The sequence below is a fragment of the Salvia miltiorrhiza genome, chromosome 5, assembly GCF_028751815.1.
Source record: "Salvia miltiorrhiza cultivar Shanhuang (shh) chromosome 5, IMPLAD_Smil_shh, whole genome shotgun sequence".
Lineage (NCBI taxonomy): Eukaryota > Viridiplantae > Streptophyta > Magnoliopsida > Lamiales > Lamiaceae > Salvia > Salvia miltiorrhiza.
The window spans coordinates 5,712,458-5,727,451 of NC_080391.1; the positions used below are offsets into that span (position 1 = coordinate 5,712,458).

The 14,994-nt window shown below is 30.0% G+C and overlaps 1 protein-coding gene across 1 annotated transcript; it reads right to left on the reverse strand.

Annotated features, from left to right (window-relative positions):
- Positions 1-1,134: 1,134 nt before the first annotated feature.
- On the reverse strand, positions 1,135-2,066 carry LOC130985456 (homeobox-leucine zipper protein ATHB-52). The gene has a single exon (XM_057908442.1). It carries the CDS (start codon positions 1,784-1,786, stop codon positions 1,319-1,321), a length of 468 nt encoding a protein of 155 aa, XP_057764425.1. The 5' UTR covers positions 1,787-2,066; the 3' UTR covers positions 1,135-1,318.
- Between the last annotated feature and the right edge of the window lie 12,928 nt (positions 2,067-14,994).

Genomic DNA, 14,994 nt, shown 5'->3' on the forward strand with positions numbered 1-14,994 from the left:
ATATAATACAGGATTTAATGGTTAGGATCGTGCTCAATTATGATAAGCATGATATGAGTACTGAGATTAATCTTTCATGTATCACATTCAAGAACCCAATAAAAAACAATTCTAAAACTATACTCACCGCCTCCACTCCACCACACATTCTTTGTGGACGGAAGGAGTAGTTGTTTCAATTAAAAATAGTATAGTACTTAATTACTTCTAAAATGAGTTTTTGTATATGAAAAGAAATAAATACAGTATATATACTTCATATATATGTCAAGATGCTATACATGGACTTTCGATAGAAGTTTATAAGAAAACCACTTACATTCAGTCGGTCGCATAGAATTGGAGAGTCTGATTTTTATGCTATTATATATCAAATTGGGGGGGAAGAGAGGTTATTTTAGGTATAGTATCACAAAAGGTTTGGATGTGAAATGAAATCTCATAATCATTTCAGTAATTAATTCCAAAGTTGGGCCGTAATATTGTTTTTCACCTTGCATAAATTATACCATAAATTAGTTGATTTCAAAACCTCAGAATCTCATAGATTACTAATCATAATTAAACACGAGCTTTGTTATCAGGTATTGTACATCGATGATGGAAAATGAGGTGTTTGGTTGTATTTGTAGTTAAGCTCCTAAACAAATTATAAATTATTTTAAGTTCTTGAAAGTATTTGGCAAAATAAGCTCTTAAATATCTTATAAACTATAAAAATAAGCTCCATTAAAATTTAAGCTACTCTAAAAATAATTTCCAACCTCAACTTATTTTATCATAATCTTATAAATAACAATCATTTTTACAAAAATAACCATGCATATATACAATAGTTTTCGATTTTCCAACATATATCCTTTCATCTCTTTTCGATTTTCTCTCTGTACGTGATTGAATTTTTTTTCTCACGCTCTGACTAATAAACTATCTCAACTAATTAATATCCAAATATTTTCATATCTTATAAGCTAATGGAACTTATAGGCAATGAACCGGGCCGTATTTGATGATATGGTATCATCAAATTCAAGGTAATGTTGAGTGAGATATACGACCATAGAATTGGAACACAGATGTATAATACATAAGTTAGATATATTGAGTAAAGAGGCTCATAACCGCACAACCAACTTGTCTAAGTATTTTCCTAAAAATTGTTATTGACTGATTTCCGCTGCAAAAATACTGTGCTAAGACAACATATATGACATATATACATTGATCCAGTCATAAAAAAAAAACTCCCTTAATTGTAACTCCTAATAAAACACAAATTAGACATGCAAGAGTTTTACCAAGGATTTAATTAGACGAACTATCCAAAGAAATCGTATCCATCGGGCGCCCCGAAGGGGCCTCCGGCCCCAACTAAAGACGCGTACAAATCCCTCTCGAGATTGTCCCTGGAGACGAGGTTGGAAGCCTCGTCTCCAGAGCTGGGGGAGGCGAAAGAGGCCCTGGTCAACTCGAGCCTGAGCCTCTGGACCTCCTCCTTGAGCCTGGAGTTGTCAGCCAGCACGGTGTCGAGCTGCAGCTGCAGGGCCTTGTGGTCCACCTCCAGGCCTTGGATTCTGTTGCGCGCGCGCTTGTTTTGGTACCATATGGCGACTTGCCTGGGCGGGACACCGAGCTCAAGGGCGAGGCGCGACTTGTGCTCGGGGTCCAGCTTGTTGTTGAAGTTGAAATTGGACTCCAATAGGCGCACTTGTTCCTCGCTCAGCCGTTTCTTGTGCTTGATTTGCTGCTGCTTTCGGATTGTGGGATATGGGAATTGATCATCCATTTGCGGTATGTGTGTTGCCTACTTTTGGAAATATGAAATTATGAATGGATGGGAATATTTATTTATAATTCAAACAAACAGAGAGCTGTGAGTTGTGAGGCAAAAGTTTCTGGTGTTGCGTCATTATCGTACACCAACGGTGTCGTCACAACTCATGACAGTTTTCACTTGGAAATTTAGTAGTAATAAAAACCTATAATGCATATATGGAACCATAGCTATAGTATGTGTTGAGTTTTTCGGTTTGCAAATATGTGCATGTCTTTTTCTAATAAATTATAGTTGGGTTCGGGTAGTTAATATTTCATGTTATATTATTCTACAAAAATATTAGAGTACCATGTATTTTGATTTTTTTGTCCTATTCGTTCATCAACATTGATTTTGTTGTTGAATTTGAAATACATTTAAGTACATTGTACTATAAGTAGTACCGATGGCTGAGAGAGTATAATTTTTCGTGGAAATCTGCAATTTAGAGATAGTTAATATCTTGTAAATAAGTGTATTAACAGAAGATGATATTATTATTATTATTATTATTTGAAAGAAGGTGTTAGGATTGATTTTTTTTTTGAGAAGGTGTTAGGATTGATTAAGATGCGCAAATGAATATTATTCTATTTTAATAATTAAACATTCAAGTATATGCAATTTAAGGATGACCTTGGATTTTTCCTTAAAAAAAAAAACGAGGATGACCTCGGATTTCTACTTAAATATTTCAGGCTAATTTGCATATACATTAATTCTTCGGTACAAATTTATTTAGCTTTCCTTTTTTAGTTATATATATAGTAGCTCTAATTAACCAAATATATGTAAACTATGAAGAAAAAACTGATCGAGGATAAGTTCAAATGTACTAGACAGTCTAGACCTATAAAACACCATAAATTCTGCCACTTCATCCTTCAATTTGTCGTACATAATTAAAAGATTTTAAATGGAATTAATGAACTATAGAAATGTCAACTGGTCAATTGCGCCGACAATAAATTACCATACGACTAAATCATTTGTTACTCGCAATTTTTCTTAAAGCTCAAACTTAGGCTTTAGAATTTTGATCCACTAATTGAATTAAGCACGACCTTAAGTACACTTTTACCGAGTTAAAACGACTACACTATACTAGATATCTTTGAATATTAAATTTCACAGAGAGAGAGAGTTGAATGTCAATATCAGAAAATAGTGGGGCATAATTGGCAAATCATGAAACATGACATTTGATGCATAAATGTTACTGTTGAATCTTTGGATTCCACCTGATTGGTGCATGAACCTAGTCGTAAGATCACACAAATTCAGCCCCTAAGCACAATTAGCCAAGTCATAAGTTAACCACGGTTAGTTGCAAGTGGATTCTAGTTGCTCAGCTTCTTCCCATGATTCATTTATTGCATAACCATGGTTTATCATGTGTTATGCGCTTTTTCTTTAAAAAAATATTATCTTTATATTTTTTGCACTCAAACTTTTGTAAGTAGGGACGAGTTAGATATTAAATTGCGCTTAAATCGAAAAAAGAAAAGCCTAAAAAGAACTCTTGAAAGTACGGGACTAGATTAAAGGTCGAGCCTCATTAAAATCCTTTTAAAGAAAATCTAAAAAGAAAAAAGAGTACTCGTCTATAGAAAAAGGAAAATACAGAAGAGGCCAAGCGGAAGAATTATTAATATAACTGAGCTTCGAACTAGCCATCACCCAGATAATACTAGCAATCCCGTGACATTTAAAGGTGAAAGTAATCGGAGAGCTTTGCACTAACCATCACCCCCAAATTACCACACTCAAATGCCTCCCGCTATCCCACGAAAAGAAAAACCAATCAGAGATGCCCAAGAAGCAGCTATGATATATATTCTCTTTATTAGCGAAAATTTTAATTTTATTATTTTTGTGCATTCATAAAAATTCCAGTCTTTCTTTTTTAAAAAACTACTTTAACTTAACACGTCAATTTTAATGTGTCTTTTTGTCACTTAATTTGATGGGTCCATTTCTCCAATTTATATCTCATAACTATTTGTTAAAGATAAAATCTTCCTTGTAAAATTTCATACGGTGTGAATCACTCACATATTTTAATAGAAAATGACATATTAAACATTTTATTAAAAGTTAAGAGTATGTGAATGGTGTGTGCGTGTATTGACCAAACGGTAAGGAGTTAATGCTCAAGACCAAAGGTCTTGGGGGTTCGAGTCCCCTGTGTTGCGGTCTTTAAAACTTCTTTATTTAATATTATTAATCTTTATATATATAAAAAGAGTATGTAAATGGTGACATTCACACGAATATAAATTGTGCTTATTAAAATCCATGGCCTCAAGTTAATTTTTGTAGAGGAATACAATATTACATTAGAATTGACTTTTCGTTATAGATATATTTTGAAAGAAAGAATTTTAATGTTGTGTTTAGGATAGATTTGCAGTCTCAAAGTTGAAACCTAAGGATCGAGTTGAGATTATAGGGTGTCGACTGGGGCGGCTGCAAGGGCTGCTTTTACTCGCCTCAGCCTCTAATATGTTCTTTAATTACCGGAGTGTTGGTTCTGACCTATTAATCTAGTCTCCTCCACTTACTTCTTCTTTTATTTTGTATTTATTTATTTTAAACAATTCGTTGCTATGATCAATGCATTTTCCTACTATGAATCCAGCATTTTGGGCTATTCGAATTGTATTATTATTATTATAAAAAGCTCTTATGTAAATAAACCAAAACTAATTAAAAATCAAGAAAAATATAACAACAAATATATCTATATAAATAAATAAATAATTCGTACACGTACTTAAATAAATCTATATATATTTTAAATTCTAATTTTAAGATATATAACTAATTTTTAGGGTAAATTGCAAAATAAGGCATGAACTTTGCCCATTTTTCAATTTCAACATCATTTTTAAATCATTGTAAATAAATACATATTTCAATTTTTGTAATTGGGGCTTTGAATTAAATTTCAGGTAGCCGAAAATATGACATGACATCTCGTTGCCAGCATGAACTGAAATAAAATGACGTCATTCGTATTGAATATTTTTTTTCATAAATCGAAGTTAACGATTTTTTTGTAAAGAATTAAAATAGAAAAAAAAGATAGATAATTTTTGGAGGAAAATATTAAGAGGAGAGATAAATTTTGGAAGTAAAAAAAAAAAAAAGTCTCTTTTATATATAGATTACTAGTATACCAGTTGTGCGATGCACGATGACCATCGTGGTACCTGGAAAAATATATATGAAATATCCTACAGTTATTAATCTAATTAAATAATAATAAAATTAATTTTTTTAATATTGTAATTTTTTACTCTTCTTTTAATCTCACAATATAATATAAAATATATATATACCGAATTTTAGTTAGTAGTGTTGTTCAGATTTTTTTTTGGGTAGTCGAAAAAATTGGGGAAGCTTCGATTGAAGATATTAGAAAGATTTATTTTTTGAAACAGTTATAAAGTGAAATTCAAATTGCAAAATATGTGTAAATTTGTAATATGTTTTGCAATTAGCCAGTTGCGCCTTTTAGAATATTGGTTTGAATTATGAATTATTAAAACTTTGAATAATTTTTTTTATTTGACTTTCAATCCATTAACCTTGAACATACTTATAAGAGTTACCTACATGTAATTAATCAATAATCTTCTGCATTTTGATTAGATAACGCCTCATAGTTTTTTTTGCTAGGTTTTAATTGATAATTTATTAGTATTATTTAATTTAAATAAATTATAATCAATTAAACAAAATATCAACACACTATTATTATTTAAAGTGCGTCTATAGTCATTCTTTTGTAATGTGTCCATTTTAGAATTTTCTACTTAAAATAAATTACAATATATAGCCTGACGTGTTTTAATAGTAGTATTATTATCAGAAGCGCAACATGTTGGTAAGACCTTTCCCCTTCAACCAATAGGTCAGATACTCGAGTCATCTAGAGCGTTAATGTGTGAGTGTGTTTTAATAATATTTTCTTTCTAAACAAAGATAGTGGGATTATTATGTTATATAAATAAATTTTATACATAAAATAAATAGGAATGCATAATATAATAAATTAAAATATCACAAATAAAAAAGAGAAAGGGGAAAAAAGGTGAAGAAAAGTTTTGACACTAGATGTCTTTAGAAAAATATATAAATAAAACATTTAATTTAATAAAACTTAAGACATGCATAAAAGGACTTTAAATGTTTTTTCAATAAACGCATTTCATATTTTTTTAATCTAAAATAAAATTAAACGAAAATAGGACAAGCGTGTCATTTGTGAAAGAAAAAAAAATGAAGAAAAATAGGACAACCACTCGATTGATAACTTAACTCTATGAAATGAGGAAGACGAGGAACTTGTTCTAGATAGGGATGGCAGTGGATCTTGGACCCGGTCCAGATCCGTGGATCCAGATCCGTTTTTACGGATCTGGATCTCAATTTTTTGGACCCGACGGATTTGGATATGGATCTGGATCTCAGTTTTTAAAACGGATCTGGATCTGGATCTTGAAATTTTAGATCCGGATCCGGCCCAGATCCGACCCGTGGATCCATTTTATTTTATATATATATTTTATATTTTATATTTAGTTTACTAATAATATTAACTAAATTAAAAATAATAAATAAATTATATTCAAAAGAATAAAAACTAAAAGTAATTAGATAAAAGTATTTTGTGTTATATTTTTCATGATGAAAATTTGGTGTTGTTGATTTTGTGAAAATTTTTTAATTTAATTTAAAAATAGTAGATCCATGGATCTGGACCCGTGGACCCGCGGATCTAACGGATCTGGATCTGGATCCAAAATTTTCAGATCCACGGATCTGGATCTGGATCTAGTATATGAAAACGGATCTGGATCTGGTATTGGCCAGACCCGGTCCAGATCCGACCCGTTGCCATCCCTAGTTCTAGATGAAGGGATCAATGTTGACACAACAATGTTGGTTGAGTTGTGTTTGGTCGGTCAATTCTTAACAGACCAATCGATAAACTTCAATCTGACGATGAGTCATATGACTTCAATTTGGAAGCTGGGAAAAGGTTTGTTTGTGAAAGACATCGGCTAAGGAAGGTACATTTTTCAGTCTTTCATGCTATTGATCTCCGGCGCATTTTTGTAGGAAAGCCCCTGGAGTTTTTGTCAGTTAATTTGCTGCTCCATAAACTAGGTCCGAGCGATTTTCCACTTCTGGTCCTTTTAGACTCATTGGCTTTTTGGGTTCACGTCCACGAACCGCCGACAAGGTACATTTCGAAGAATATTGGTTACCTTATTAGAAATTTTATTGGTAAATTTCTAGAGAACGAGCACTCTAATTCCTCATCGGTATGGGGGCAATACATGAGAATTAGGGTAACAATGAATGTTCAAGAACCACTTAAAAGATGAAAGAAAATAAAGAAGGTCGACCGGTCTTCGTTTGTTGCGTACTTCAAGCGTGTGTATGTGTATATATATATATATATATATAGAGAGAGAGAGAGAGAGAGAGAGAGAGATATGATCAATTGAGAATCCATAAGTAGTGTGAGAATTGAGAATTCGTTTGAATAGTGGCGAACAAGTTATCTCGTTTTGATAAACAAATCAATAATTTTTATGAACAAGTATTTTGGTCTGGGGTTCGAATCATGAAGGTGACAAAATTTTCAACATATTAAATAGATATGTTTGTTAATCAATTATATTGATCTATTCGTAGAATTTATTAATCTTGTTCATCATTCTCAATTCTTACAAAAAAATAAATTTTCAATAGAACCTAACCATATTATGTGTTATAACCAAGCTAATTATCTACTCCAAATAAAAACAGACAAATTTTATTTGATTTATAATTTGCAAAAGAAATTCAATTATCGTCCCTATCAAGTAAAGGTAAAACGCCCATCTGAAAAATCGGCCCTGTCCATTTCTTATATGGGTAATTCTATTCATAGCCTCATTTTTATTCTCTACAGCCTCTTTTTAAATATTATTATAATAAAATAATAATAAATATACCATTTTATTCCTAGCATCTAAATTACATTCTTAATAAATCCTTAAACGCTATAGCCACCGTGTTCCCAAATATATGAGCCCTAAATTGTAGAAAGAAGAAAAAATAATCGAAAAACTCTCTGTTTCTATAGCCTCAATTCTTATTCTCCCTCACAAAATTAAAAATCCTAAGAAGTAGAAAAAACCCCTTGAAATTATATTGATATTGAGTGGTTTCACAACGAACAATTATAATGGTGAATTAACAATTTTCATTTGCAGAAGTTCATTTTCTCATCCCATCAATGGCTGAAAGTTCGCGGCATTTTCTTACTTTTTTTATTGTCAACCATTTTGTATGTATTGAAGGAGAATTGGCTAACTTTGAATCATTTTAACTTATTTGTACGTACTTTGTGTACTAACAGGTGCTGCTGTTTTTGACATTGGTAAATTGTGTGAGTACATACTTATTTAAGAATATATCATGGAAGAATGGAATTACAAGGAAATAGAATCAAAAGATGACAGCCTTTGAGGTTGTGTTATATGCACTGAGCAAAGTATAGTCTCTCTCTCTCTCTCTTGCTTGGGTGTTTGTTTACATGATTTTTTATTTTCTTTTTTACTTTGTTTCATTTTTCAGAAAATTTTTATATTGTAAAGAGGAAGAATATATTGAGGCTATAGGAACGAAGTCCAATGAATTTTATGTTTTTTCTCAGTCCAGATTTTAGATTTCATATTGTTGATAATATGGTGGCTATGAGATTGACGTTTTTATTCTTCCAGATTTTAGATTTCATATTGTTGATAATATGGTGGTTATGAGTTTGACGTTTTTATTCTTCCAAATTATAGAGTTGATATTTGTTCTATGTTATTTATTGACTTTTTTCTTCTTCCATATTTAGAGTTCATATTTTTAAAATACAGTGGCTATGAGTTATGACTTATGAGGATTTATCAGAAATTTTTAATTCAAGATTAGGGATAAAATAGTATATTAGTTAAGTTAATACAGAGTAGTAAAGAGTTTGGTATTCTATAACACTTATGCGGAAGGCCCTGCGATATGTGAAAGCCCTGAGCTAAAAATCCGGATTACGCAGAATAATTAATACCGCATCCCCCCTCGAATTACGCAGGATAATTAATACGGCCTTACAATTGTGTCCATTTTTAAGCTTATTTAACCTAAAAATATGGATACCAAACGAAAATCATGATTAATTAACCATAATAGCAAACAACCAATCAATATTAGTAACACATATTTATCCACGCTAATAATCTAGTTTACTAACTATACTGACTAATCCTTTATCCAAAACCAAACACGCCCTTATTATTATTAGTTTTAAAAAGGGACTAGGAAGGGTAAAAAGAGGCGTACCCTTCTTATATTAGCATTAGCTTGTTTAAACAGGGCAAACCGTCATACCCAATTTTGGGCTACAAAACAGGCCCAATTGATTAGAAAAAGCCCACCAGACCCCTCTCTTTGATAGCTCAACTGAAGGCATTCGTATGATGGTCTTATTTAGTTGGGATAGTCTCAAATCCAATTCCAAAATGTTGCCTTTCTTGATTTTCTTTTACTGCTATTAAACAATTTCCTGACGTTTCTCATTTATTTAAATAAAAGGGATAATGATGGTAGGACCAAACAAGTTCAACAAATTGAATTTGTCCAGATTTTATCATTCAATCCTTATTTTGTTGAGGAAAATGTCATCATGTTGAGGAAAATTTCATCATGTTCGGCAATCTCCTGAGTCCTGACAATGATAGTATGTTTATTGTTCCATACTTTCTTATTAACTAGTATGTCTGCCCGTGCGATGCACGGCGAATATTGAAATCAAACGTCATTTTAAATATGTCTCCTGTAAAATAGTTTATTTATAAACTATCTTTCTTTCCTTTTCCTTTATCCTTTATCTTTTTATTTTATTATTTATTTCTTTTTAAAATTAAAAAATTCGATTAATTATAAAAATATTTATATGCATATCAAATTAAAGATCACGATAAGAGATTTAATTTGATATATTTTACATACATGTTTAAATTTAAATGTAAAGGTTATAGTACTATTTATTTAAAGATTAAATGTTTTAAAAATTCTCTCTCCTTTTTCATCTTTTTTTGAATAAATCTATTATTATTATTATTATTATTATTATTATTAGTATTATTATTATTATTATTATTATTATTATTATTATTGCCTTTTCATATTTTAATGTTGTGAATTTTTTTATTTTTTCAATATTTAGCTTAAATATATTCAGTTAATTTATTTATTTTTATTATATTTATACATATGATAATTGAGTTGGTATCAATTTTATATTAATATAAAAATATAAAAACGTTTTCTGTACATTGTACGGGATGCAAATGTTAGTATATATAGTTAGTTTTTTTTTGAGCGAAAGTATATATAGTTAGTTAGTTATTTATTTATCAAAAACTCACTTGATCACTATGAGAAAATTATTATTCATTTAATTTAATATTATTTTACAACATTATGTAAAAAAAGTAAAAAAATTCCATTAATGGTAGTAATATTTTATTTTCAACCAGTGAAACGACGTCCCTCATCTATTTTATATAAATACGTAGTTATAAAAAATATGAATGTAATATTTTGTTCATCGAATTTATGGAGATCTATGTGTGTTTTTTATATTCAGAGTTTTTTCTATTTTCTTCTTCAAATTTATGGGGAATTGTGTTTGTCCAAAATTTTAGGCAAAGAGTGAGTGAGAAATTTAATTTAGGAGTACATGATAAAATAGTATATTTGCATATATATTTTAAATAAGATGCCATAAAAACAGGAGCAAAATTAAGGGCTAATAGAATTATCTAATTACTCCATTTCATGTTTCAAATTAATAAGTGCAATACCTTATCAAAAAAAAAAAAAAAATTAATAAGTGCAATAATAATATAAAAACATCCCTAATTTTTTATCATCTCTGACTCTCAGCGCCGCTTGCCTTCTTCTTGTTCTCTTTTGTTTATTCAGCGCTGCTTGTTTCTCCGATCTTCTTCTTTTTCTTCTTCTCTTCTGCTTCTTGTTCTCTTTTCTGTCTTGCTGTTGTATCTCCATTAGAAGGAAGCTCTAAAAATTGTTGATGTTGTTGCTGTTTTATGGTGTTATTTCGAAATCGGCCAGCTGAAATCTTTGCATTGTTTCTCTATGTTTTCAGAAATTGCCTCTATGTTTCAAATCGTTGTTGTTTCTCCTTTCATAAAGCTTGTTTATGTTGATATAAAAATCTGTCGCAAGAGAAATTTAATAGCAGTTGACGCACGTTTATTTAAATCCCTCGAAATTTGGGAATAAAAATTGTGAAAGAAACTGTCAAAAAATGGCGGTAAAAACTATTAGTTAAAAACTGTATTTTCATATATTAATAGATAATAGATTAGATTGTTGGATATGTTGATATTCTCTTCAAAAAGTAAACTTAAATGTTGTCAATGTAAAGTACTGAATGTTATAATATCACCATAAAAAGTACTACATCCGTCCACAATTTAAAGCCCTATTTACCCTTAAATTTTTGTCCACAAATTAATTATTCTGAAGATTACTCTTAATATATGAGAATATCTTCCATTTCAAATATATATATATATATATATATATATAGGGTTAGTATCAATTGAGAAAACCCCTTAGTGTTAGAATTAAGAAAGAATCGTATCCTTTGATTGCCTTATATCTAACGGTCCAGATTAAAACTTTGAAGCAAATTAATAAACAATATTAGCTACTAGAAATTGATCATTTCGTTCGTCGAGGGTAATCTCGACCAAATCTTTTCTGCCGAATTATGAAGGATAGGAAAATCGCACAAATTCCTCACTTTCCATACAAAACTGAGATACCAATTGATTAGCATGGTGTGTTATTATGGATTTATTGTTTAGAACCTTCTTCTCCGCCGAACACATTCATTTGGAAAAGGGCAGAGTTCGGTGTTATGAAGGTGTTTATTATTCCGGTGAAATATATTGGTAATTTGCACTAATTTTGTTCGACGAACATATTTTTTATGTTTATTATGATGATTTCATGTTTGGGATGAGTTTTGTGGGTATATTGAATTGAATCCTAAAGATTATGTGTTTTTGTTTTTTCCAGATGTGTTCAGCAGAAAGCGGTGTTTTTTTAAACTCTGAACGTATGTTTGGTAATTCAATTTGCATCAAGAAATCTTGTTAATTTGTTAAAAATCACATCTGAACATGATTATTGTTACTTCGAGCATGATTATTTATTTAGCTTAATTCATGTTATACTATCTCAGGGAAGATGAAATCAAGAATTGTAGGTGTTAACTTTTGTCATCCTCCGAACTAGTTTGAGAATTCTTGTCGAGCTATTATATTTCATTATTTTTTGTAGATTTCATTTGGGATTATGTGTAGATTTCGTTCGGGGTTATTGATTTCATTTCGTTTATACGTATTTGTTGGGTTTTTTCGCGGTATCTTTCTAACATTTGTTTTCTGTGATTTATTGCGTATTAGCAATGGGTTTGTTCGGACAAATCCTAGTATTTTACTTGTTCAAGAGAGTGGCTTCATAACAAATTACATCGACACCCCATCTATAGACTGAAAAAATGGTTTTTATTTTTCATTTATAAACAACTTGATGCTGCATCCTTGCACACAGATTGAACGAACTAAATGATACTAGACGCATAAAGATCGGTAGTTTAACTATGTGTTACTGAAATTGACACACAAAGATCGGTAGTTTGAGAAATTGGCATAAGTTCATCAAGTAATTTGAAGAATTCATTGCAATATGCAAAAAATATAAGGTTGGTTAGACATTATCCCAAAAAGAAATTCGAAATTCATCATGAGATGTCTATATAAGTTCATCAAGTAATTTGAATAATTCATTGCAATATATGAAAAATATAATTACAAAAATCAACCTTCATTAAAAAATATAACAAACAACAGTGTTGTTCGTTACTTTGTGATACACGTTCATTATATAATTTTGTGAATAATTCAGTTGAGGAGAAGAAGAAACGTAAAGTTAATATTATATGTCGTATATAATTAGACGTAATGTTTTCATAGACTAAAATTAGACATTGAGTTAAATTTATTTTGAACTTTACGCTATCTTTAATGAACTTGTTTTAATTTTTAACGAAAGTACTTTGTCTTCGCAAAAAAAAGGATGTGATCCAATGTAAAAGTGAAACAATTGTCGAACAAAAGAACTACTCAAAAACATTAAACCACATTGTATAAAAATATTGAACGTTGTTGTAATGACAAATGGAACCATGAATTAAAGCAACTATGTACAATTGAAATAAAACAATAACATGCTATTTATTGTAATTTAACAGTATATTACATAAATTCAACATATTGTGTATTATGTTCAGCCAAAATATAAAACTATACATGTAACAAATTGTGCATTATGTTCAACAAATTGTTAGATATGTTCAACCAAAATTGTGCATTATGTTCAACAAATTGTTAGATATGTTCAACCAAAATTGTGCATTATGTTCAGTCCAAGATTTTAGAAAAATTATTTAACGTTGTGGCTTGATGTTATGAGTCTAGTGTTGCGAAGCAAAAAATAAAATAATATAAGTAACGTTTATTACTTTGTTAATCTAAAAATTGAAATGTATTAAAGATTAACATTAAATCAAATCTTCCAAATATATCTAGATTTGATTAGTAATATGAAAAGGAAATAACGGATCTACTTAAAACTTAAATTACTATCATGACCCTAACTCTAATATGAACGCATATGAATCAGCCAAATCTTGACCGTGGGATTAAGTATATTTAACGAACAAGATTTATTCTCAATTCTAACAACATATACCATTCTCAATTGAACCTTTGCCTATATATATATATATATATATATATATAGGGAGTGGTTCAGTTGAGAAGCTCAAATGTGTTGAGAAGTTGAGAAGCAATCTAATAGATGAACATGGCAATTAGACCCCAGATCAATAAATTCTTTGAACATACCAAATATAACTGACGAACATACGAATCTATTTAATTTGTTAAAAAATACGCCACCGCCAAGGATCGAATCCCAAATCAAACCCGCGTTCATAAAAACTAATTTACATGTTCATCTATTGGATTGCTTCTCAACTTCTCAACACATTTGAGCTTCTCAATAAAACCTAACCCTATATATATATATATATATATATATATATATATATATATATATATGATTTTTCTCAAATATTAACGTCGCCAAAATTGAGAAACACATATAAAATGAATCTTAAAATTAAAAGGAGTAAGTATCATATGTGAAGAAGACAACAAATATCAGATCTAACAACAAAATAATCAATTTTTCATTTCAAACAAATAATCAATTTTATCATACCTAACATCAAAATCAACTATGAGAGCCAACACAGTAGAATTGGAGACACAAAACACATGTAGCCCGGATTAATTTATATTGTCACTTAGATCAAGTATATATATATATATCTTATTTTTCGTGTAACATGAGTACAATGAATAAGACATATAATACTAATGAACAAAACGTATATCTAATGAACAAGATGTATATACTGATGAAAAATAAAATTTAAAAAATTCGTAATGAATAAGACATATGTACTGATGAACAGGGCCGTATATACTGATGAACAATGCAATATATACTGATGAATGACAAAATTTAAAATATACTGCTCCCTCTAGGATTCGAACCCTGCGAAAAAAAATCACCCTCCACATACAATATCAGCCATAGAATTGATAAAATAAACGCACCAGATCGTGCCCTAGATCTCAATAAAATTAGGGGATCTCATTGGAGAGGCCCCCTATATTATATATATATATATATATATTATATTTCGCTATAAGGTATTTTTTCTTATTGATTTTTTTTATTTATATATTTTAACGAGATTTGAGTCAATTACCTTATTAATGCTTTCATGCAGGGGTGGATGCGGAGAAAAGTAATTATTAAAAGCTCCAGTATTATGGATAAAAATGCATAAATATTTTATGCAGAAAAATATATTCATTCTTTGCTTGTTTCTTTTTTTTCTTCATCTCTTTCTACAGTTTCAGTCTTCCCCATCCTCAATTGAGGCTCAAACTTTTGAT